General features: G+C 41.8%; 1 protein-coding gene across 7 annotated transcripts in view; it reads right to left on the reverse strand.

Annotated features, from left to right (window-relative positions):
* srgap1a (SLIT-ROBO Rho GTPase activating protein 1a) overlaps window positions 1–23,428 on the reverse strand; it is a 102,019-nt gene that overhangs the window by 59,447 nt on the left and 19,144 nt on the right. For all 7 annotated transcript variants that reach the window (XR_005206759.1, XM_037768729.1, XM_037768731.1 and 4 more), the window contains exon 2: window positions 7,538–7,733. Coding sequence is in view for 6 of the 7 variants with exons in the window: in XM_037768729.1 (XP_037624657.1) it covers window positions 7,538–7,733 (196 nt within the window). In the remaining variant the exon portion in view is untranslated. The remainder of the gene's footprint in view (window positions 1–7,537; window positions 7,734–23,428) is intronic.

Consider the following 23,428-nt stretch of genomic DNA (forward strand, 5'->3'; position numbering starts at 1 on the left):
AGCAAACTACATTTGATAAAGGCAGAGCCAAACACGCTGACATGAAAAACATCCGAGGGCGCAGTCGTTTTTCAAAGACACCAGGAAGATGGTGAATGAAAAAACTTGATTTAGCTACAAGCTGAGTGGTGCACTGATGCCACATGCCCGGGCTATGGGACACGTGCAAAAAGGAAGAGAAAGCTAGAAAGAGAGAAAATAAGTGAAGCGGTCCCAGAGCTACAGCAGCAGGACTGTTGGACAGCATCACACATCCCACTTTCAAAGAGTAATTACCATAAATCCTTACTGCATTATGTATCAGCAATACTTCCATTCTATGGCACCGAATCTAGATATGTGAAGACAGCATGTGTGTGCATATGTGTTTATTAATTCATGCTCACTTTTGCATGTGCAGATGCATAATGTCCAGGCGGCCACTGACATGAAGCTGGACATACAGCAAATCATGAGCCTCTGCAAAAGTGTATAAAATAACCTCCTAGATTTCCAAAGCATATGTTTTTGAATGGTGTCCCTTTGTCCACCTGTGATTATTTTGTCGCAGTTGTGAAAAAGATAAAGATGATTTGATTGGGCATGCGACACAGCTCAAATGAAAGCCAGAGAATTTTCAGTCAGGACTTGAATTGCCTCCTCCTCTTTGCTTCAAACTACCTTGCTGCTTAAAGCACAGCGGGACTCCTCACTGTGAACAGTTTGACCTAATTTAGCACCGGTACATGCAAAGGTCTTATAAAAATCCAGAAAGTCGCACAATAGACAGTCAACAAAAGCAGCGCCATTCCTTCACATGAAGTCCATTTTTTAAAATGAAAGGCTACGTCAAACACAGGAATGACCCAGAATTCAAAGAATAAAATAAAGCAAAATTGTGCCCCAAATGAGAGAACTCTGGGGGAAGTTATTGAAGTACCCAAGAGTTCCCACGTCACACATGGACAGTTCTTAAAGTACCTTGTATGTTTGTTATCGGGCTGACCTACTAAATCAAACTTGGAGGCCTGCAGTGTAAAGAGGACAGAACGAGAAAACGGGGGAAAAAAAGGGGAGGGGGGACTGACACAGGCCGTGACGTCAAAATAACCTCTGGGAGTTGCTTACCCCCGCATAATGGCAGGAAAATCTCTCAATGTCATCATTTCCCCCTCAGCCGGGGCAGGAACTGGGTCAGACAGACTCACAGACAGACAGGCGCGACCCCGAGGGGCTAAAACACAGGTATGAAACTAAAGTCCAGGACAAGACAGGGAGAGTGAAAAAAAGTACTTATTAGCAACTTACTGGCTCCTATCAATGTGTGTTTATGTCTTTGTTCTTTCCATTCACGCAGTCTAAACGCAGCAGTCACAGAATCAACGTCAACATACTTGCACTCTTGTACAGTAGCAGGATGCCGACAGTGAAAGATAATCACCACTTCAGTATGCATGGTATTGAAACAGGAGCCCTTATCAGCATCAGAGGCAAAATGGCAAAGTCCTCTAGTGCCCAACTGATAACATCTTTCATTAATGAACTGCGGTGGCGGCCTTTATAGCTGCAGCACAGTGACAGGCGCTCACCTGCAACGTAGGCGTGCAGCTGCTACCACAGCAAAGTTATCACAAAAGGAAGGTTCAAGCTTGAAATGTAAAGGCATGCAACAGGGTGCCAAACCCTAATTAATCATTCCAGTCAAGTCGTTCTGTGAATAACAAATGGTTGTTAAACTTTATTCAACTTTATTCTTTGGTACTCAAGTTGAATGCGCTTAAGATGGTAATGTCTATACAGTATACAGCCACAGCATGTTCTACACTTTCTTTTTTATTCTTGCAGACAAAGAGAGGAAGTCCCTTAACCAGATGCTTAATTCTGGATAAAAGCTGCCTATTTAAGTTGATCCCAGCTGTGGCTTTGGCAATATAAATAATTCAATGATTCCTCTGCTCGCCATCTCCATGTCCCTCCCTGAACAAACTTTGCATAATACAGTACAGTATCTGGCTGTGTGCATGTGTGTGTGTTTAAGAAAGAGTGAGAGAGACAGAGGAGAATGTTTGCTCATATTTTTTCATATATGTGTGTGTGTGTGTGTGTGTGTGTGTGTGTGTGTGTGTGTGTGTGTGTGTGTGTGTTCTGCAAAGGTAGGCAGGAATGAATGGCTCTCCCACAGACTGCCGCTGTAGGCTGGACACTGCGTTGTGGGTCTGTTGTTTTGTTTTCTCACAGGAAGGAAAAAAGGAAGACACTAGTGGAATTGAACTTTTTCCTTACTGTCATTAACACACATTTATGTCCAAACCCATAGATGCATCTGCAGCATTGCCTGACATCCTGGATGCTATAAGCTCTGACTGTTTTCAAAGAGCCAGTATCGACAGCTCACAGAGACCAACATAATGCACCGTGTTGAACAGCATGTGTTCTGTAGAGTTTCCTGACTCAACTTTCAAACACCTAATCATCATTAGAAGTTTAACTGGGACTCTTTGAGGTTTTTTTTCCATTGCTGCACAATGCATCTTCCTCTGGTGGTAATGAAGAGGAAACACAAAACACACAAAGGTCTCTTCATGTTTAATTCTGAAGCCAAAGAACAAATTTTGATGTAATTGTAGTTAATGTAGTATCACACTCACACCAGTAAAAAAAATAATAGAAGCTAATACGTGTTACTTAAAAGGAAGGAGTGTTTTAGTCAAGGAAGCTGGATGACTTTGCATGACTATGATTTTCAGCATGTACAGCAAACCTGCAGCTGAATGTGGCAAGGACACTAGCCTGTATAGATTGCATTATTGCCTATGATTATATTCACAAACAGGAAAAGAAAAAAACCTTCTGCATTGTTACCTTTTATGGCATAATGAACTATTCCGCTTATTATGTATCCCTGTGAAAAAATAAGTATTCTTACAGACAAACATCTAATAGAGCTACAATCAGCATCCATAAACAAGCACTATTATTATTAAAAAAAAGACTTATTTGACTTATTTCTCAGTAGGTGTTTTTCACAGGTCATCACTCTAAATAGGAATTTATTTGTTAATCTTCTTTCAATTTCTCCCTATAATAGGTGCTCAATACAAGATTGGGAGTGTAACTATTGCCTCTGGCTCTCAACATGGTGATGGCTGAGCCGACCATGGATGTATTAAGAGAACTGGATACAGCATTGTAGACGGGCTCACGTTCATTCCTATGAGAGTTGCTCAGTGGCGCATGAATGATGCCAAAATGGCTGGACTGCTGAGAGATAAAGTACCCGGATCATTGGGCCCATAGAGCAGAAGCAGTAGCGTTTCCTTTAACTCCGCCTGAGCATCATTGTTTGGCCACTACGAAAATTTGCTTCACAGCTAGGCGCAGCAACACTGCTGACAGAGATAACAGTGTTAACCTGAGGGGGTAACCAGAGGTAGGCGCTACGCTTTAGAAGCGTCGGTTGGGACGGCGTTATCAGCTGTAACCATCATATGAAAGCAGTGCCGGGCAGTGATTATGAGCTAGCCAGTAGGGCATGCTGACATACACGAGCATGCCCAAAAAGCATGTGCGGCCGGCCCTGCTACATCAACAAAGCAAGGAGAAGCTCAGATTACACACACAGAGGGACAGCAACTTCACTCTCATTACTTTTCTATATCTTTACACTGCAAATAGTTGTTTGCTGATATAATAATGCTCTGGATATCGTATATAGTACCTTTAATCTGCTCTTAATTGCTCCCTTTAAACAAGTGTAATAAAATAAAAATACGAATATGTGTCTTTAAAAACATCCATCTTTACTTTAGAGTTGGCATCGTCCATATTCCTCTGCTGTCTTGCCACCAGTTTTGTCAGACTCCAAGACAGAAGTACAACTCGACACAGGGCACCTCCCCCTGAAGCAAGATGGATTCCTCTCCAGAAGTGAGCTGATGCAATACTCACACAGGTGGCTGAAAGTTAACTTTATCTCACTCCTGTAGGGGATTCTGAGCTGAACTCCTGCTGTGCCAAAACCTTTTCCTAAATCCCTTTCCTGAAAGGCAAAAAGGGTTTTCCGTACATATTGGTGGTGCAATGAAAAAATATTTCCCCTCCACCAGCAGAGGCCAAGCTTTGATCTCCAGCTGCGAAACCTCCAGCTTGGTCATGAATACCAACAAACACAAATGGTAATGTTTGAAGCATGGTGGGAAGCCAGTGTGGGATCATGTCTGGGTACCTTCATTAGCAACATGGCCTGTATGAAGGGAGGTGGCACCATGGAGTGATAGCATCTACCTCCACTGCTACATGGATGACGTATTTCTGTAGGCCAAACAGGAAGTTAGCATCGCCCGGGTTCCCTCAACAAAATGCCAATGGGATTTTTCTATTGTAATTTGGATTATTGCAGAAAATAAGCTCTGTGGCAAACAAACGTTTTATGATGCTTACACATTTTGTTCAGCAAGATAATCTTCACAAATGAACACCACTTTTAGGATTTTTGAGGGGTAAATGTAATCACCAACGCTAACGTTAGGCTATAAACAAACTACACCACTGTCGTATGACTTCAAGTCACCGCCACTAAGCTTAAGGTGGACTAGTGTTCGGCTTGATGACGTTTAGTAGTCTCATTTAGCCACTTGTTAGCAACCGCCTTTTTAAAGACACCTAAAAGCTTAAAAGAATCACGAGTGGGGTATTTCTGGACGTATTTTATGTCGTAGAACAAAACGTTAAAATCGTACGTAAAAAACAAAAAATAATAATTTCCGGGGTTTTAGCACTCACTCTATTGGTGAAGATTCTTAGCTAAAACACATACTCGCTGTGTATTGACAGGAGGCATGTGGCTGTCTACAGAGGAGCTGTCTTCTAAACACATCACACATACAGAAGTGGATATTAATGCACTCTTGACTGTTAGAGTGACATCTTGTCAACTTGCCTCAACATCAGTTATGTAAACCAGATCAAACAATGCAGCTCCACTGACAGCTGCAGCAGTGGCCCCTTCAGAATGCAGCTTGTCTAGACTAATTAGCCACAGATTTCACTGCTCATTTTAAAGCTACTTTAGCATTTTGTAGCTCCGCCAAGCTGACCTGTCATATGAATACTGGCTTAAAGGCTACAGACAGAATGAAAACGCATTTTTTTCACACCACAGACAAGTCCGTCCAATGAAAACAACCCGGAGACTATGGAGTGCACAGAGGCCTTACTGTACGTGTGTTGTTTATGTGAATACAAAAATACAGGCCAAATGATTTAAAACCCACAGGAAGGTTTTTAATGTTATTCAGACGTCTCGTATTTACTTAAAAAATATGCTCCTATCCACTTGCCAAATGTTTACCCTGTGAATGAAGTGACCGGGCTGTACACATCACGCGATGAAAACCACAGAGCGCCATACCAGAGTCCCTCCGCCAGCTACACACATGGGCATACACAGCTGCTAGAGCCATTGGAGCTTCAGACAGAGCGCAGGGGCTATTTGCAGATGGCGAGGGCAAACATACGTTTTATTTTCATTCCCACCACAAGCTCAAACAATATGCTAATGTCTGCTTTTTCCACAAGCAGACTCCTACAGTGTAATAAGGCCAAAAACTACAGCACGCTTAACTGTGTCAAGATCCTCAAAAAGGCTCAGAGTCTAACTGTGATGCACCATGAAGATAGAGAGACACACTTCCTCTAAACAGTTTGATAAAGAACCTCATATCATCTGATCTTTTTTCATGTGCACTCCTCAGCCAATTTAACTCTCTATGAGACACAGACCAAATTAAATTCAAAGTTTAGTTTCTTTTCCCACTTCTCTTATACATTTTCATAACGACACAGTGACACTGTTCTATTCTCAGTGAGCATGTACAAGTAGAGTGGGGTATCAAAACTAAATACTCTTTCAGTTTCGACCCAAATATGTCCGAAGAATAAAGTATCAACATTTACTTTGTCCAAAGTTAAATCACGATTGATCGCACATTTGTCATCTGTTCAAAATGTACCTTAAAGGGAGATTTGTCAAGTATTTAATACTCCTATCATCATGTGAGTAGACAAATATGCTTCCTTTATGTAAATGTATGTATAAATACATTATTGGAAATCAATTAGCAACACGAAACCCTCACAGGTACTGCATTTAGCATAAAAAATATGCTCAAATCATAACATGGCAAACTGCAGCCCAACAGACAACAACAGCTGTCAGTGTGTCAGTGTGCTGCCCCAAACTGACTTGCCCCAAACTGCATGTGATTATCATAAAGTGCGCATGTCTGTAAAGGGGAGACTCGTGGGTACCCATAGAAACCATTTTCATTCACATATCTTGAGGTCAGAGGTCAAGGGATCCCTTTGAAAATGGCCATGCCATTTTTTTCGTGAAAAATTTAGTGTAAGTTTGGAGCGTTATTTAGCCTAGTTCGCACCAAGCTAGTATGACATGGTTGGTACCAAGGGGTTCCTTAGGTTTTCTAGTTTCATATGATGCCAGTATCTTCAATCTAGCTTTAATACTAAGCTGGGCTTCAACTAACAGTTATTTTCATTGTCCATTAATTTGTCTGAAAATTGTTAAAAATATTGATCAGTGTTTCTCAAAGCCCAAGATGAAATGTTGTGATCAAATGTCGTGTTTTGTCCACAAATCAAATGTATTCAGTTTAGTTCAGTCATAGAGGAGTAAAGAAACAAGAAAACATTCATATTCAAGAAGCTGGAATCAGGGAACTTTGACTTTTTTTTCTTGCAAAATCAATCAAACAGATTATCAAAACAGTTGGCGATTAATTTAATAGTTGACAACTAATCATTTCATCGATTAATTGTCGCAGTTCTAATTGCATATTTTGTTAATCTTCAAAAAAGGTGTTGTTTTGGTATTGAAACTTTTCAATAGACATCAGAGAGATGCCAAAAAGAAAACGTAAATTCTCCCCATAAAATGTCTACGGCACTGAACAATACAGTACTGTATTGATGTGGCACATGAAACTAAACAAAAAGTCAAGACGGATTTTTTATAAAGCTCCCCAGCTACCTTAGTGTGACATAATAGGCTAAAACCACACGCGTTAACGTAAACATTGCATAAAGTGAAACAAAGCAATAGTTTTGTAGATGAGTTTCCTATGTTGGAGAGGTAAAGATAGCAGTAAGAAAAGGAAAGCAGTCCAGCACTATCAGAGGGCATAATATTTGCAATAAAGACATTTGAGAATGATTGAAAGATAAATGACAGAAACAAAAACAAAATGTCACCACCAAGCTGCTTTTCTGTCTTCATCTGACTGGCTTAGGATATGATATGAAGACTGATATAGCTCATCAGCACAATAATCCCATCAGAACACAGAGATCCAATCAACATTATATTGAAATCCAGTAAGACTTCCATCTGGCCGCCACAATAAAATAACTTTAGAAAATTTAGAAGTGAATTAGACCAGCAGACTAAGATGACAATACTCATTGTGATTCACAAAGAGTATTCTCAAGCCCATAAATGAACCCAGGTGACATCCCAAACACTAAGACAGCATCTCCTCACTTGTACTGCTGGTGATCCTTGGTGCTGCGAGTCTTAGCCATGAAGCGTTCGGCCAGCTTCTCCAGGTTCCTGGAGTACTCCATCTCAATCTCGGCCTTCTTCCTGAAGAAATCTTGGAGGTCCTGCAGCAGCTGGACCCTCATCTCCGTCTGCTGGTCCAGACATTTCTGCTGCTCCACCAACTGGGCCCGGATCTCTGAGGAGACCAAGGAAGAGAACAAATAGATTAGGGTGGAAAGCCAGAACCTGGAGGCTGAGAAATTAGGTCTTTTCAGACAAGAGTTTGGTTTTGCAAGGAAACCATCTTTGACTGAGCATAAGTACTTTAGTAAAGAGCACACAAAGCCAGACAACGGGACAAGTCACTGTTCTTGAACTTTGAAAATTACACTCTTAAAAACTATTAAGGTGCACAACCCAGATTTACAAATCAGCATGCAAACATTAGGGCTGTGTATTGGCAAAAATCTGTCAATACGATACGTATCATGATACAGGAGTTACGATTCAATATATCACGATATATAGCGATACTGTAAGCAAGGCGATATATTTCAATTTTTTTAAATCTAATTTTAAGAACATTTTCATAGTATAAAGTAAAAAAAGAGTTTGGGATCTGCATTTACATTTTTCACAGTCCCTGTAACATCCAGCATCATAGCACTACTTTAAGAGGTCACATAAACTGAGAGGGTGCATCTGTTTGCAAATGAAATAAAATATTGACAGAGTTAATCTTTGCATGTAAAATATTAATAAAAAATTGATAAAGTGTTTCTGAGAATCGATACAATATCACTAAACACAATATCGCGATACTTGTTTTTTTCTACATTTTCTTACGTCCCTAGCAAACATTATACATCTAAAAATCAATCGAGAAAAAAGGACAAGGAATCAGCAAGACGTGTATTTACAGTACAGTATACTGTATGTACACATCATCAGTACTACAGAGCAGCCTAATGCAGCTTATTATCCTTTAGTTATAGGTCTTCTGATTGCCTGTAGAGAAGTGAGTTTGGCAAAACTGGTCTCAGGTGTTTCATTAAGGTTAAAAATATCTCCAAGATGCATGGAACCTGATTCCCAACACACCCAGTCTCTCTCTCACACACACACACACACACACACATACACACCCTCATCAGTGCCTGTGACTGAAAACCCAAGCCACTTATGAAAGCAGAGGAGCGACAGCAGGCCTCACTTAAACAAGTTGTACGTGCAGGTAAATTACCCTCTGAGGTCCTTTCTGAGAAATCACGCCTGTCAGAGCGCCCCTCATTTAAATTTACATCCTTAACATGACAACTTGGATCGAACACACACACACACACATACACACAAATACATACACACAGCCACAACCACAAATTGTTTCCTCTGTGTGTCCTCTCTGGCCAGGGCCATGTATAATGGATTTCTCCTAATGGAAGGCAGCCTGGGCCAGACATCTTCAGCAGAGGAAACGGATTAATGAGGTGATTTAGAGCCACGCGGACACCAATAGAGAGGGGCACAGAGAGATCCCTCATATTAGAGGCAAAAAACACTAAGGCTGCAACATGCCTTCACACATTGTTAGTACATCTCACTCGACTGGGTGCTATTATAAAAAAGTAAAAAGCTACGAAGAACTGACTGGCCGTTTCTTGGCACCACAACAAAATATGGAAAATAACCGGAATAAGATCAGCTGAACAGACGAGGGTAACTGTTTCAGGGCAGAGTTTTGCAGTTGTGCATTGTATTGTCCCCACTTACAGTTGATGTGGTATTGATAATGCAAACACTAATATGTAAAGATCAAGTACTCAATAGAGGGTATTGCCACCCTTTGAGAAAAGACTCAAACATCAATGAAGTGTTCTGAATTATGCATATATGCGTATTGATCACCTTTCATGAGGGATAAAACCTAGTGCAGCGCAGAAATATTATGTGCGCTTTAACTGTTAACTGTTTATTTAACACAATGAGTGGGAGGCCTTCATAGAAATGATCATAATAACGTATTCAATGGAGGTATAACCAAAGATGTTCTATAACAAAGATGACACATTGGTTTGAAATGGTATACACTTCCTGTCTCCTAAGTGGTTGTGGTCATGACATGTTTGAATTCTCCCCCCCCCATAGCCCCACCTCGTTTGGAAGTGTTGTGAACGTCGTGTGGATGGATGAAATCAGATTGGGTTATATATATGCATAATGTATTTATTTTCTTTTGCTAACATTAGATATTTACACAGTTAACAGCCCTATTTAGCATCACGAAAATTAGTTAGCAGGGCGTTAGCGAACGTTAGTTGCCAGATCTCACAAGAATGTGTTGCTGAGAAAGAGAAAGGTCTCGAACAGAGTTCATTTTCTCCTGATTGGTTTGTCTGATAAATTTAATTTTATTCTCAGAAGAATGCTCAGAAGATATAGTGGCTTGTAAAAAATGGGTCCACTTTTTACATTTGTGACTATGGGGTGAAAGAATCAGTCACAATCTGTGTTCATATTTACTTCTCCCATTGGATTGAATGGACTCAGGACATGCTGCTAGTCTCCTAAAGGGGTGTGGCAATGGCAAAACCCACATGACACAGATACAGGAAACTGACTCCCAGTGCGCCGTCTCCTTTCTGAACTGTCTCCGGTACAACCCGGTCTTCTTATGTCACACAGTCTTCCGGCTCCTGAATAAGCAGCTCTGCACAATTACCAGCTTTCTGAAAGTTACAATGTTATCAGTTTTACTTTTTGTTAGTCATCGCTTGTCCTGTTTAGTGTCCTCAGTCCCTGGCAGGGTGGTTCGACTGGCCACATGAAATAGTTTGGTTGTTTATGTGGCTAACAGATTCTAATTTGGGCACTATTTTTCCTCTTTTGATGACTGTGAGATCTGTGTCACTGCTGACACATGCTGCTTCCAACATACGCTTTCCAACTTAGTGTATGTGATCTGCCTGTGTAACAGTCTCTCTGTAATTGTGATTTATTGAAGTTATTAAGTTGTTTTTTTCATGTGCAGTTGTTCTTATAATTGTCTACCTTTTTATTTATGGCAATAGCACCCAAACTGACCACCTGATTTCTGCAACAGTGAAAACACACGCTTGGCCAAGAATCTGGCCAACCTGCTGCTTAATGAATACTCTCATTAATATGGAAGTAAAGTGGACTGAAACGAAGATAAGTATTTGATGAGACAATTAGACAGCAACAAATGCCTTTATGCCAAAAGATCCCTGAGAGCCTTTATGGGATACTATCAATAGTTCAATACGTCAAGCAACTTAATGGCCAATCAACTGCTGACTCAATTAGAAAGCTTCCAGTCAAAGAGGGGTGAGAGCTGCATCTGTGTGTATGTGTGCGAGAGCATGGGCACATGTCCTTAATGCAGTAATCAAATTACCAAAAGGCTCCGCTACATTCATCAGTATTAGGTCTTCTCACAGTCTTGATGAATTAACAATTTACGTCGGGCTTATTAGAAACTGTTGATTGTTTTTTGCATTTCCAAGTAGCAGCTCTTTCCTTCTGGCACTCACGAGGAAATAAACCACTTAGACAGAGACAGACAGAGCACAAGGGAGGCGTTTCAGCAATACTAAATTTGAATGAATGCTTATCACAGCAGTTAAGACTTAAACAAACAACGAACCACGAAAATCATTAATGTGGACGATGGGACTTCAACAGCAAAGCAGAGGTTCAAGAACTCAAAACTTTAACATCAAGTACACCAGGCCACTTGCAAAACTGGGAGACCACCACTGAGCACTAAGAGGGAGGTACGTTTTAAATGGGACTACATTAAAGTCCACCAGGCCTCCTTATTTGATGAATGGGTAAAGCTTCCAATTGCTTCCATCTCCAGAGGATGTGGGGATTAAAACAAAGCTACCATGGCACTGACACAAAGGAGCGTACTGGATCATTTAACACAATTACATTCATGACTGCACACGGAAACTCATTAAATCATTCATTTTCCGAGTCAAACACTGGCCATTGAAGCTGTAGCACCAAGTTGAAGCATGGAAGAATTAATGTTAAGGAGCAACCACCTGTCAGAGAAAATTACAGCTTTGGCACTTCCTGACACTGGGATGCGTGAAAAGTCACTTTTTAGTTTAAGGAAATTCAGCTGTGACAACAGACTCAAAACAGGGTCATTACCACAGGAGGGCAGGTTTGAAAATGCATCTTTTTCTCTCTATTTTTGCCTTCCTTCCACACTAAGATGGTGTTTTTCAACCCAAAATCAATGCTTTTCAAAACTGCTTTCCATTTGCCTTTTAAGAAGGTGACTTTCCATCGCCTACAACCCTCCGTGATAGCTGATTTTGAATTTCAACATAGCGAATCACACAACACAGCTGTTGTCATTCATCAGTTTTCTGTTTGATTGATCTACAATAGGGATTTAATCAACGGTTACATTACAGCCGCTCAGAAATTACTGATCATCGTGGTTAACAGGTGGCATTTATAAGTAATCAAATCACAACGTATACTTGTTCAGTTCCAGATACTGAAAAATAGTGTGTCAAAGACTATAGTGAAAGACAATAATAGTATCAGTGATCAAGAGTGGAGGTTTAACCTGCAGAGACAAAACAGAGTGAAAGCTAGAATAATGCTTTACCAGAAATATACATAAGCGTCTCTGCAAACCTACACAAAGAGGGGTGTTATGGGTAACTGTAGGTCACAGAACAGCTGACGCGTACACCTCCCAAATCTCAACGGTGTGTCATGTGGAAATGCATATCAAGCAAGCTGATTGGTTGATCCAACTCCTTGTGGGAGGTGGGTTCGAAACAGAGAACATTGTTGCATAATGTTGTTTGCCAACCAAAAGAGAGTAAAACAATCTAAAAACAAACACAAAAACGTCCAAAAAAGTGTGGACAAAGTCATTAGCACATGTAAAAAGCGTCGTCAGGTCTATCCGGCTTAGTGTGGACATGACCTTAGTAGGACTGTCCTCGACCAAAGTAATTCTTAGTGGACTAACACTTTTACGATTTCGTCGACTAATCGATTAGTTGATTTAATCAATCTGTGAAAAGTTTCTCCACAAAGAATCACACAAAAGCACCACTTTAAATCTTGTGTTTACCAGAGATGTGCTCATAAGTTTCTTGGAAATAAGTCATTCACCGTGAAATCGACTAAAGAAATCTTCATTGTCTAAGACCAAAACAATCGATTAGTCGACTAATCGACAGAGCGGGCAGCCATAGACCTTAGATTATGGTCTGACAATTACATAAGAGAAGTTATCTATTCCCATAGAGGCAAAGTTCCCTTTGATCATACTGATGCTTCATATGAATCCCCTGCTGCAGGCAACATTAGCTGTCTGACTGGTTTCTCACAGAATTAACACGACCAGACTGGCACACAGGACCTTTCTTTAAAAATCTAACCACTGTAATCCAAAAGTTTTTCCCAAGTTGGATCTATCTCACTGTCATAGCAAGTGTTGCTCTACTATTACATGGTGCATTCCTGTCGTTCTAAGGTCATCTGTATGGTAAACACGTGTGGAGGCCTCTGTGCCGAGGGATTTGGGTATGAGGAGAGAGAGTGTGTGGTTGTGTGTGTGTAGGGGTGGCATCAAAGCCCTCTGTGATCCCTTTCAAACTGGGGCGCTGAGGGGAGATGAGAGCACCTGTGCACCTACTGCGTTGAGAAATGACACTACGGAATACAGAAAGAGGCAATAGTGCAGTGTTACCGAAAAATAATAACTGACTGTCACTCCATTTGAAGCAAACAATCTGCCAAAGCTCTACAGGCTTTTATATCCATACTCAGGTACATGTTGACATGAGTGGATAGCGGCGAATTAAAGCAGGGTTATTATAAAGTTGTCAGCAACAATTCCAGCTGACCGATGGACATCCAGTCAATGTGGCCCCGAATGCACATGGTGTCGATATAGACAATGAGAGAGCGCTGTTTGGCTCTTTGTGGTGATCGGTTTGGACCAAAGCCCTTTTGTTTCTGAATTGGATGATATCCAATTGCTCCTTTGGAGGCCACATCGCATACTTCCCATAACCCCATTCATGGTGACAAATATGTCCAAAGCTGCAGTTCAGAGTGGCTTTTGATTTGCCAGATAGGCCTGTTCTATTGTCAAGGAAACTGCCCCGTAAGCAGGATGGGTACTGACCCACAATGCTGACCTCCAGAGAGAGAAACTGGGCCTCAGTAAAAAACAACTCAGACTGTCAGAGGGCCACAGAGATTTTTCTTTCTCTCTTGAACCCAACAACATGCTCTCTCCTGATGCTCCCAATTAACCTCATTATGAATCAATCTGTCTAAATAAGCATCTGTTACTTTTGCTGAGTGCACATATTCCTCAATGGAATACCATAAAATACAGACAAACAAAGTTTCAGAGTTTCTACACTTTCTCCTAGTTGATTACAGTCTCCACCAACAGCTATCTGGGACATGGCGTACCACATCAGTCCCAGGGCTGCATTTCCACGTGCAGTGTGGCTCAGCAGCAGCAGCACCTGAAATAGCAGCTGAGGCCTGGGGAGGGACGATGCAGGGGGGTGCCCTGCCCCACCATCTGCTTCAGATCTTGGGTTTGGGACTACGGGGAGTTGTCCGTGCCTCTTCTGGAGGCTGGATACAAGACAGGATAAATACCATCAAAGGTAATTACGAAATGGCCGATCAGTTTTTAACAGAGCACAAGCTTTCAATTACAGCTGGAGCGGGATCACATGCCAGAAGGAGCTGAGAATCTACAGTACGTCTTCTGATAATCCAACAAGGCTCTACTGCCATACTTAATTACAGCGGGGCATTCATTTCTTGTTCTTGCTTCTTTGATAAATGCATGCCATATGGCAAAAATTATACGAAAAAAGTAGTTTCATCCAAGCGACTGGACGGGTTAAAGATGGGCCTACCACGTTGTTAATTTCCACTGAGCATGACTCACTACGCAGTGAGTTGTTGGTTTTTATGTATGAGTCTTGTGGTGACCAGGGATCTATTGTGTGTCTCTAATGTCTGTACACATTTTGTTAGAAGCTTTTCAAACAAAAAGAATATACGCTAATTTGCATTCCTGCCTGTGAAGAATCCCCTCTTCTTATTAATACATTAATGTGCCAGCACAAAAGAAGATCCCGGCTTTGAATATACAATGTTTAGATGAGATATGAAGGAGAAGAAACATGCAGGAAGGATCGTAAAGAGGAATGTGGGAGATATTATGTTGGACTCATGCCTATGGCAGCACGTGGCACACACCTGTGCCAATGAAGCTACCAGCACAATCCATGCAGTCACAGAGTTCAAGAGATCGATGAAAAGTGATGAGGCTCGTTCCTCAGCATTCCCAGATGTAAAATACACCACTGTAAGCACTCTGAACCTCCATCTCGTCTTCTCTTGCCACCTGAAACTCTCTCGGCCTTCTCTCTCCACTCTGTTAACGAGAGGCAGATGGATGTGAGCTAAAGGCCCGCAGGGTGACTGACTCTTCACCAGCGCTGTTCCACTAGGCTGTCATGGAGCATTTTATCACCGACGCATGGCGTGCCAGGCCCTGGACCTGATGGGGAGACACTTGGGGAACTGCTACGACATGTACTTACAAGTGTCTTGTTACCGATAGAGGTAGACATTGGCTTTTAGGTAAGCTACATGTACTGTGAATGGTGTAAAAAGTGATTAGACCAAACAGAATCATCAGAGGACGACAACACATCTGCTCTGGAAAAATACATAAATGTAACAAAATGTACTAGAAGCACACGGAGCCGTCAACAAATGATTGCATTGTGTACCCTCAAGTAATGGCCCTAAGCCTTTCTCAGGTTGTACCAGTGGGTTCAAGAACGACAATAATTATTTTAAACAAACGGAAATATTTAGCAACTGTTTATGAGCCAACACCTTCAGCCAATGGTAACCTTTAACAGTATAGAGAGGCAAAGTTGCTCCCCTTCTGGTGGACAAACATGTATGGTAATTAATGGCGAGAGACAAATAATTTTATCCCGTTTGAATTATGCCAAGAATCACACATACGCGTCTTCGCTTCCCGGCTGAAAAAAAGACCAGGAGTCACTGGATAAAACACATCAAGTAAGATGACATTTCATTTGTGGATGGAACATAGCTAAGTTAGCTATCTAGATAGCTAGTGTTGGTGACATACTGTATGTTGTATGAGACGAGAGATGTAGTTCACTGAGCGGTTATACACAAAACTAGATGATATTACGACAAACTGGGACTTTCTTGACTTGCAAAATTGTCCTCTAAATTGATAAATATCATATGTGTGATTCATGGCACAATTCAAACAGAATCGAAGGATTATTTGTCCCCGTTCATTGACTACCGTATATATTTATTCCTAAATAAGGTCCCATGGGGTCCACCGGAAGGGGACTTCGCCTCACTATATTAGTAGCTCACCAGCACTAGTGTTGGCTAGGCTACACCCACTGGTTACTTGACCAATATCATGCCTGCTGTATAGCATCCTCAGAGTCTCCCAGATGAGAGATGTTTCTGCGTTTGACATCCTGACTCACTATGACCAATAAGTGACGTGACTTCCAAAACACATTGTGCCGTGACTAAAGCTATAGAAGTCACACGGTATCATTGTGAAGGAAGACTTGTGTAATGACTACATTGGTCGGACCAGTAAGAAATTCATCATGTGCTTGGTATGTCAGACACTGTTGGACCCTACCAGCCTCCTCTGCCTTACATCTGGGCATGACTGTTGGAATGTGTCACTGATTCCTGTGTGGTTTCTATCTGAGATTACATCACTGCTGAGAATAATAGCCAGGTCTCCTATTTACCAACATGTGTCATGCCTGCTCTGTCTGTGATAAAACATACTGAGAAGGCGACAACCCCCTGTTTTTGGTTGAAATAAAGCTGTCAGGAACACAGTTATGACTTGAGGAATAGCCAGGTCCGTCTGAAGTATTACAGACTTGCCAACAAGGCTGATGAGATTCCTCTCCGATCACATAAAGCACAGCCAAACTACACACAGTATACTGCCAGCTTTACAGTAAAGCATTTTATCTCAAAGTATTACAGAACTGGCAATGTGGTCCCCATTACGACATCTGACTGACATGTTAGCAGCTTCCAAAACCGCAGAGAGAGAGAGAGAGCACCAATGGACTGTAGGCTACTGTGATCCAGAGAACGACTGTTAAATCAGAGTGGAAAAGAGCCTAGCCCATAATCCTCTGCTTCTTCCAAACACTGCGAGCTGAACCAATGTCCTTTGGGATATTTTATGATCCAATAGGAGTGTGGTGCTACTCATGTGAAGTGACTTACAAGAGGTGCGTTTCACAGCAGCTTATCGGCACTGGCAGCTTTGTTTGTTGGTTGGTCACTGCTGCCACATCCACACTGTGAGGATAGGAAGACTATGAGCTGCTATTAGCTCACGTAAATTATGATTTCCTTTGACATGGACACACATACGTAAGAGCTACTACTCTCAACAATTCCAACACACACACACAGGAAATGCAGTAGTGGCGGTGATTTGACTTCTTGTATTTTCTCTGGGGCCTGGGAGCATTGTGGGCGGCAGACCCGAAGAGCTCAGGTTCCTTCCTGCGCTCTGGTTTTTATAGTCTGATTCAGAAACAGCTCAGCCACGGTGGCTAACTGCGCTTACTGTTCAAACACAATACCAGCAGTCAAAAAAAACAGATGTTAGACTTCTGACTGGGGCAAAATAAACACTTAAATCCACGTCAGTTCCATTCACCGAGTATATATTTAAATGTGTAATTTCAATAAGTGAAATGTAATAATCTCAATCGCCAATTAGATTCAGCTCCGCCAAATGACACATGAGCCAAAAAGCCACGGTTGCTAAGGCAACGCCCCCGCAGACGAGAGGCCTGCAGCGAGCAGGAGAGAGATCAATCGGCGCTGACATTACGGTGGCCTGCGAGGACCATGGTTTTGATCCAAACTAAATAGAGTGAGGAGCTGAATGCTGGGAGAAGTAAGCACACTTTAGAGGCAGAGCTGTTTGTTCAGCTGCTGGTTAACATCGAGACGTTCTGTTTGATCTGGACACCAGACTGGTGTGAGTTTGGTCTGTCGGATGGACCGCTCCAGATTGGTGTGGTTGGATGTGTGTTTGCGTTAGTCTGTTTGAGTATGTTTGCTTGTGTGTGTTCATGCATTCATACAGTATATGCATGTAAATGTGTTTACACTCTTAAAGGAATGCTTCACCTGTAGGCTTGTCATCATAACTTTTATCTAACTAGGAAGTCACATTGAGATTAAAACCTCTTTTACAAGTGAGACCTAGCCAAGAAAGGGTCAAATAGCAGCATCCATCACATAACAAGACAACAATGAATCATGACAGCAACAATAGGTACTATAAAATATAATTCCATCATCATAGAGTGCAACAGGGCAGCATGTTGGTCATGAGTTTGCTATTTAATTGAAACAACTGCAGCTAGCAGTGACCACTTCCTTTATTCTATGTTTAAGGTACCGTCGGCTCTAGTCTGCCTCTGTCAGAGGTTTTTCGGCCGATTCAGCATGTTGAATCGGCAGCGGAGCACATCGGTGATTGACTGTTCTGCTTAAGCGAATCAGTGCATGAGAAGAGTTAAGAAAGCACAAATTTACTAAAGATCACTAAAGTTGAATTCAACATAAAATAATTTGTGAAAACGTAATTTGCCCCTACAAGCGAATCCACTGACTTGCAGCAATTCACAAAATGTTGTCTTTTCAAATACTGGTGTGACAAGGCACCTTCATACAACAGAAGCAGTTTGAAGAGATTTCTATGGGCAATTTGCTGCTTCTTCTTTCTTTTCTTTTTTTCGCTGTAACTCTGGGTCACCAGTGGAATCCTTTTGTAACTGCTGTGAATCAAAGCAGACCACAGCTGCTGTCCTCTGCAAAGATGCAAGCTGCAAACTTTTCAGAGAGCCTGCAGAGAGATTTTGAGACTTAAAAAAATATATTTTCGGCAGAATATCCCAGAAGCAAGGTGATAAAAATGTGGACAAGTAATGCTACGGACGGGAAGTGGTTACATCTGTGTGGCGCAACATCAGAGGAAAAGAGGATCTGGGAGAAATACATTGATCTTTTTCAGTTTTCCGGCCAGACCTCACCTACTTTCCTCATTCATCTCTAGACCATACCCAGCTGCTCTGTCTACTGCCCTAAAGGGACCAGTGTGGGTGCTCGTTCGTGAAAGAAAGAAAAAGACACGTAGATATAATCTGTATACTGAACACCAAAGGCCATCTTGTTTTAATTTAAAGGGCAGTCCATAGACTGAAGATTAGAAAACTATAAGAGACATGCAGTGTTTACACCTGAGACTTTTTCTGTTTTTTCAAAATGAAAAATGACACCTCGCCTTGTATCTGGCCTGCCTTTGTCCCTTTGTTTGGGGATATTAGTGATGGGAGAGATAAAGGGGCTAAAGCTCATATGTCAAAGCAGCCAGTCAGCCTCTCATTCTGAACAAAGCTAAACCTCAGGCAAAAGACTTGGCCGGGCAGGCCCACAGCTCTTACAGTTGGGATGTTTGTTTGGGGTAACAATACTATGAAAATCCTGCGGTCGGACAGCTGAAGCGATAAATGCCTTTAAAGAGGGTGTCGCACGAGAAACATCTGGAACGGAGGAGCACAAGCTTTCATCTATAGGGATATTTACTTCCCCTCACAGTAAACAAATGGAAACTGAAGCATGCTGGCAGAGACTTGAATAATACAAACTCTGAAAGGTGAACCTAAAGAATGGCAGAGCAGTTACGTGGCCTGCGGTGATGAGCGTTTGAAGGTGGGGTTGTTTCTAAGACACCGCGGAGGTATTCCCTCCTCATGGGCCCCAAGGAGGCGGGGAAGGAGAGAAAGAGCATATAAATGAATAGTCACACAATGTGGCTCCTCACCCACGCACCTGCGTACACTCTCAACACACACATATAACATGTAGAGGGGGCAGTGTGTGCACCTGTGTGGGGGTTGAGTGCATTACATTGCAGGTATGCAGACCAGACTTCTGAGACGTTTCCAGTGGGGGAGATGAATCTATTTGACAGCTCTGTCACCGACAAGCTCCCTGCCCTCAGTTCCCGACTCTCTCGTGTATCTCCTGACCTCTGCTCTCACACCCGTCTCCCTCTGCTGCACACGGGACAGCTTGGTCTCAGGTCAGGTTCGTCAACGGCCTCTGATGGTGCTCAGAGCTGCCAAGGTCTGCCCTCCAATTCCGCTACTTATTAAAGTGCATTTACCTCGGTGTTAATTCAGATCCAAAACCCCAAATTGATGCAAAAAAGAGAAAACCAGCAAATCCCCACATTGGAGAAGTTGAAAGCAGTGAATGTTTGGCATTTTTGCTTGAAAAATAATAAACCCATTACCAAACTGTTGAAGTATTATTTAGTTGACCGACTAAACAATTAATAAACGCATAATTTATTTGATAGTATCGCGCTACTTTACGTGGTAATATCGTATTGATGCATAGACATCAAGTATCAATCTCTTATTATATAAACTATTAATATTGCAAATAAAATGTAGTCTCTAATACAAACAGTTCAGTTTGTCAGGTGCATGATGCAACGTTTATGTTTTTATGACAGTGTTGGTCAGTCTGTCTGCTTGACTTGAAAATGAAATGAAAATCCAATTTTGCTGCAAAAAAGATTATTGAAGTGAGATGAACACAGTGAAAAGGGTATTTTATTAGATAAAAACAAATGTTGACAAACTGCATAATTTGCAGTTGAAAAAAAGGTAATAAATCGCAGTTTATCGCAATATATCTTATCCAAATCGCAAAAGATCTGTAAGATCTGTATGAGTGACTTAAGTATCGTGATAATATCTTAATGTGGGACCTCTGGTGATTCCCACCCCTAAATTTTACCATTAAAAATTATGCTCAATTATGATTGCAGTCGGCGTTTCAACATTAACAAACAAAAAAACTTTTCAAACTTATTTTTTGTCGTTTAATATAGGACTTTGTTACGCAAATAAACCAAATCTGTATGGGTTGACGCTCTGATACATCCCTGATTGTATGAATGTTTGTCTTCACTCTGTCAGTCTGTTGGCCTACCTGCCTCTATTGTCCATCCATCTGTCTGTCTCTAACCGGACCATCTACATAGCTGTCTTCCTATGCCATCTGTCAGTCTGTCTGTCTCTCTGTCCAGCTGTCTATTCCCCCGATGTGTTTGTACATCTGCCTTCCCTCACAGTATGTACACCTCTATTTTAAAAAGGCCTGTCTCTTTTGTCTGTCTTCCCACACAGCAGCAGCGTGGAGACACCAGGATCCGTGGCCCGGAGCCAGCTGGAGCCGTTGCCAGCTCGGGTTGACAACGTGTTCCCACAGTCGGGACACTGTGGCACCGATGGGCCAGAGGAAAGTATAGGGGGGGCGGGGAGAGGAGATGACTGTACACGGCTACAGCTGAGGTGTCACTGACAAAGCAGGACCTCCCAGCCAACATACAACCGAAGAAGAAAAAGAATGCACTTGGTAACTCAATCATATTTTAGTAACCACTTAATTTGATGCGGCAAACATTTCTTTTTGTTGCCATACGCAACAATTGTTTATTGTTTTTATACAGCAGTGTTATGAGTGCATTCAACTTATTATGAACTTTGACCTAATGAAAACTGCATCCCATCATTCAAAGCCGAGGAGCTTCCTTCAGTTACAAGTTCTATGTTTTGTCTGCCAGCCTGCTGGCTCAGGAGCTTAGAGACACTAGCTCTAGTCTCTGTTAAAGCCTCCCAGTCCCAGTATTACACACTCCATCTCCATAAACACCTTCCTCAATGTGCCCCTTCAGACTCTTCAGAAACTCTCTGAAATGAATTCTACATATTACCGCAGCAAAGAAAGGGGAAACACACCCGGGGGCTATTTTTCATTCTCCTTCCCATGCTCAAATATTTCATCTTTTGACTTAATGAAAACAAATACCAGCAAAAAGACTGGCCCATGATTAGCTTAATCCGTCTTTTAATGACTCCAAGAAAAGATCAGTAGATGAAGGGAGGCTGTGAACTTCAAAAATATGTTAATGCAGGAGCAGGTTCAAACCTGAACACAAACAGAAACACAAAACAACACCAGACAGCAAGAAAGTAACAATCAAGCTCCTCGTGGTTTGAGATTTAATAACGGCTTGGGCTGCAGTCAGCCTGCTGTGTAAAACGGGGGTCACCTGGATGAAAACTGTATTTCCAAATGGTTCAAGGCTAGTGCTGAAATTCCACAATCTCCCTTTAAGATCTGTCAGCTACAGGTATAAAATAAGGTGGACTGCTGATTGGCAGTAATAATTAGTCAACCTTGTGGTTTTGCTAGAGTAAAAAAGTCACCATTGTCACAAGAATATATTGTTTAGAAACCACAAGTGTCCATACCAACTTCTGTGCCAATCCAACCCTTAGAAGATATTTCATTGGATAAGTGAAACCTCTGACCTGCTGGCAATAGATTAAAAGTCTGAGGCTCACTAAAGGCTTTAGGATTCATCCACTGGACACCATGGATATCTGTACCTAATTTCAAGGCATTCCATCCAATATACATTAAATTATGTCAATCTGGACCAAAGTGGTGGAGCCACAGACCGAGAGACCGGCTGACACTGCCATCCCTCGAGCCATGTGGCTAGACTGGCTAATAAAAAAAGGACACGTCTGATTTAGGCTACATCCACACTAATACATTTTTGTTTTAAAAATGGCGTTTTAAAATGAAAACGATCTCCGTCCAGACGAGCTTTTAGGGCCGTTTCAGAATGAATCTGTGTCCATACTACCACGCCTGAAAACACATCATCATATGACCATTCACGTACACTGTGGCATGCGAGTGCTGATGTAAACAGGAGGCAGCGCGGTTGGTTGTTCAGTTGCAGATAATACTAAGAAGGAAGAACAAAAATGGCGAAAAGTAAGACCAGATATTTCTTTGCCTGGACCAAGTACCACCGAGCATAAGGCATTCAACGCGGCGGAAAACACAACAGATGTCATTTATTTTATTCCGGAAAAGGTTAACATGATAGGAACGTGACGAATCGGGGAAGGAAACGTCATGACTGATAAGACCCAATCAAGAAGCGAACATGGGTGTCTGCGTTATTGTTTTTAAAAAGGTTCTGCACGTCCAAACTCAAACTGCAGCCTGGAGTTTTAAAACTAAAAACAGGTCAGCAGCGTTTTCAAATGTCTCTGTTTTAGGGGCTTGAAAACAAGCAAAAGTTATGCATTTTAAAACAAAAACATATTAGTGTGGATGTAGGCTTAGTCCACAATGCAACTTTACCTCTTCTGCTTTAAATACATGCAGGACTGTTCCTGATAACAAAATGTTAACATATGGAGCATATCTCTTCCAAAAGGTCACAAGCCCACAACAGGCACTGTATAGCAAATGAAAAGTAAATCAGATTGTGTATGTGGTAGTCAATGTCCTACGGTAGGGAGGGAAAAGATTTATCTCTACTGATGTGCTGTTTGATTCCTCCTCATTTCTTTCTGTGGTTGAGGCTGTGTCGGTAATTGATGAAACCTTCCGGACAGCAGACGGCCAGCCAGCATGTGTGTGCCAGAGACAGAAAAGAACGACGGCCAACCTCAAACTTGCAAAGCGGAGTTCATTAGGGCCGACATCAGGGGGGCGCACAAATACCCTGAATTCAGAGCAAAACCCCACATGGGAAACATCAGCCATTTTCTTCATGATTTGTACTTTATCCACTAAACAGTAAAGAAAAACATCATCCTCCACTCGTGTTTTTTCTCTTCCTTCTCGTTC

Source organism: Sebastes umbrosus, chromosome 4 (genome assembly GCF_015220745.1).
Source record: "Sebastes umbrosus isolate fSebUmb1 chromosome 4, fSebUmb1.pri, whole genome shotgun sequence".
Taxonomy (NCBI): Eukaryota; Metazoa; Chordata; class Actinopteri; order Perciformes; family Sebastidae; genus Sebastes; species Sebastes umbrosus.